The sequence below is a fragment of the Montipora foliosa genome, unplaced genomic scaffold (genome assembly GCF_036669935.1).
Source record: "Montipora foliosa isolate CH-2021 unplaced genomic scaffold, ASM3666993v2 scaffold_385, whole genome shotgun sequence".
NCBI lineage: Eukaryota > Metazoa > Cnidaria > Anthozoa > Scleractinia > Acroporidae > Montipora > Montipora foliosa.
In genome coordinates, this window is record NW_027179685.1 from 118,516 (window position 1) to 120,000 (window position 1,485).

The following is a 1,485-nucleotide window of genomic DNA, read 5'->3' on the forward strand; positions in this document are numbered from 1 at the left end:
TGTATCCAACTAATAGACCTCTTTCATAATGGCGGCCGAATAAATTATTCTTTTGTTTCAATGCTAATAAGCCCTACTAACCTCGCTACGACGAGTAAATTTCAAAAGAATATTTGTTTTAAAACGAGGGCAGTAGGTCTAATTAACATAAATACAAAAGAATGTAAAAGTGGTCGCCATTTATGAAAGTGGTCTATTCTCCGGGAATTGAGCTCCATTATCGTGCAAACGTTTTCCTTTGTTTCGGTGGAAAAACAAGGTTACTGATCACGTGATGAAAACACACCGAAGTTGTAAGAACCGGAAATAGAGCCCAAGCATGTACGATTCTGCTTCCGGCTTGGTTACCTATTATTGTACAATGCGCAGTCGTAGTTTGAGGCCACGCCTGCCCAGTTCAGCAGTTGAGAAAGTCGAGCAGACAGAAAGAGCAGAAGCCAGTTAGTGTTCTGGCATGGCCAAAACATATGATTTTCGGTTCAAACTGCTGCTTATAGGAGACTCAGGAGTGGGCAAAGCGTGCGTGTGGTTCCGATTCTCTGAAGATGCTTTTAATTCGACCTTAAACGCCATAATAGGTCGGTGTATTTCGCAAGCTTTGCAAGAGTTTGTGCTTTGCTGTTTGTAATCATTGCTGTGGAATTTGGGCGGCTTCGGCTACATTTCACTCCTGTTGAAGAATTCTTTTGTGGGTTTTAGGGGCTGATTTTAAAATAAGGACGATAGAGTTGGATGGAAAGAAGATAATGCTTCAAATATGGTGAGTACGTACGTCAAAATGCACAGTTGATCTCGGTGCTTATTCCGGGCAATGATTGACTTAGCAGCTGCGTATACCAAGCGAAGCTATTGCTCTTTTTTATTACATACAGACTTACAACAAGACAAAACGGAGCTAATTGATTAGACATATTATCATAGATTCCGTTGCTTAATAATTATGAAGAACTTTGCGTTTTGAGATAGTTTAAGCTGTAACAAAGTTGACCTTACTTCTCCAAAAAATATCAGATGACGAAAAAGGTATTTGTTTTACTTTCAAGATTAAATGTACCCAACCAAGCTCAGCTCAAAGGTTAACGCATTGACTTTTGGTTTATTCCTCGCGGAATGTTTCCTTGAAATGGCCTTAAATCGAATTGCGGTCGTTTCGCCAACGAGTCGTTTCGCCAACTACTCGTTCGCCAACGTCTCAGGTCGATTCGCCAACGTCCTAAGTCGCTTGGCCAACGTCCTACTGGTCAATTCGCCAACGTCAGATATCCAGTACTAACGAATAGAAAAGCTGCTTATTGATGTTTGGAATGCAATCCTGTTCCTTGGGTCAAGAAATTTTAAGTCACTGCCAATTTCGCTTGACTAACTTTAGATCAATTTGCATGTTTTGATAGTTTCACAACCCGGCTCGTGAGCACCAATCGCGGTGATTTTCACGGTGAAAATTGACTGTTGAAAACCAAAGTCCGATGGCTTCCAAACGTTTTG

General features: G+C 41.0%; 1 protein-coding gene across 3 annotated transcripts in view; it reads left to right on the top strand.

The window, feature by feature from the left end:
* Positions 1-404: 404 nt before the first annotated feature.
* Positions 405-1,485, top strand: part of LOC137987719 (uncharacterized) — a 32,934-nt gene continuing 31,853 nt past the window's right edge. For 2 of the 3 annotated variants that reach the window (XM_068833788.1, XM_068833789.1), the window contains exons 1-2: positions 405-578; positions 700-760. In XM_068833788.1, the coding sequence (XP_068689889.1) occupies positions 455-578; positions 700-760 (185 nt within the window). In that variant the 5' untranslated portion in view covers positions 405-454. The remainder of the gene's footprint in view (positions 579-699; positions 761-1,485) is intronic. The other variant, XM_068833790.1, reaches the window with a different exon arrangement.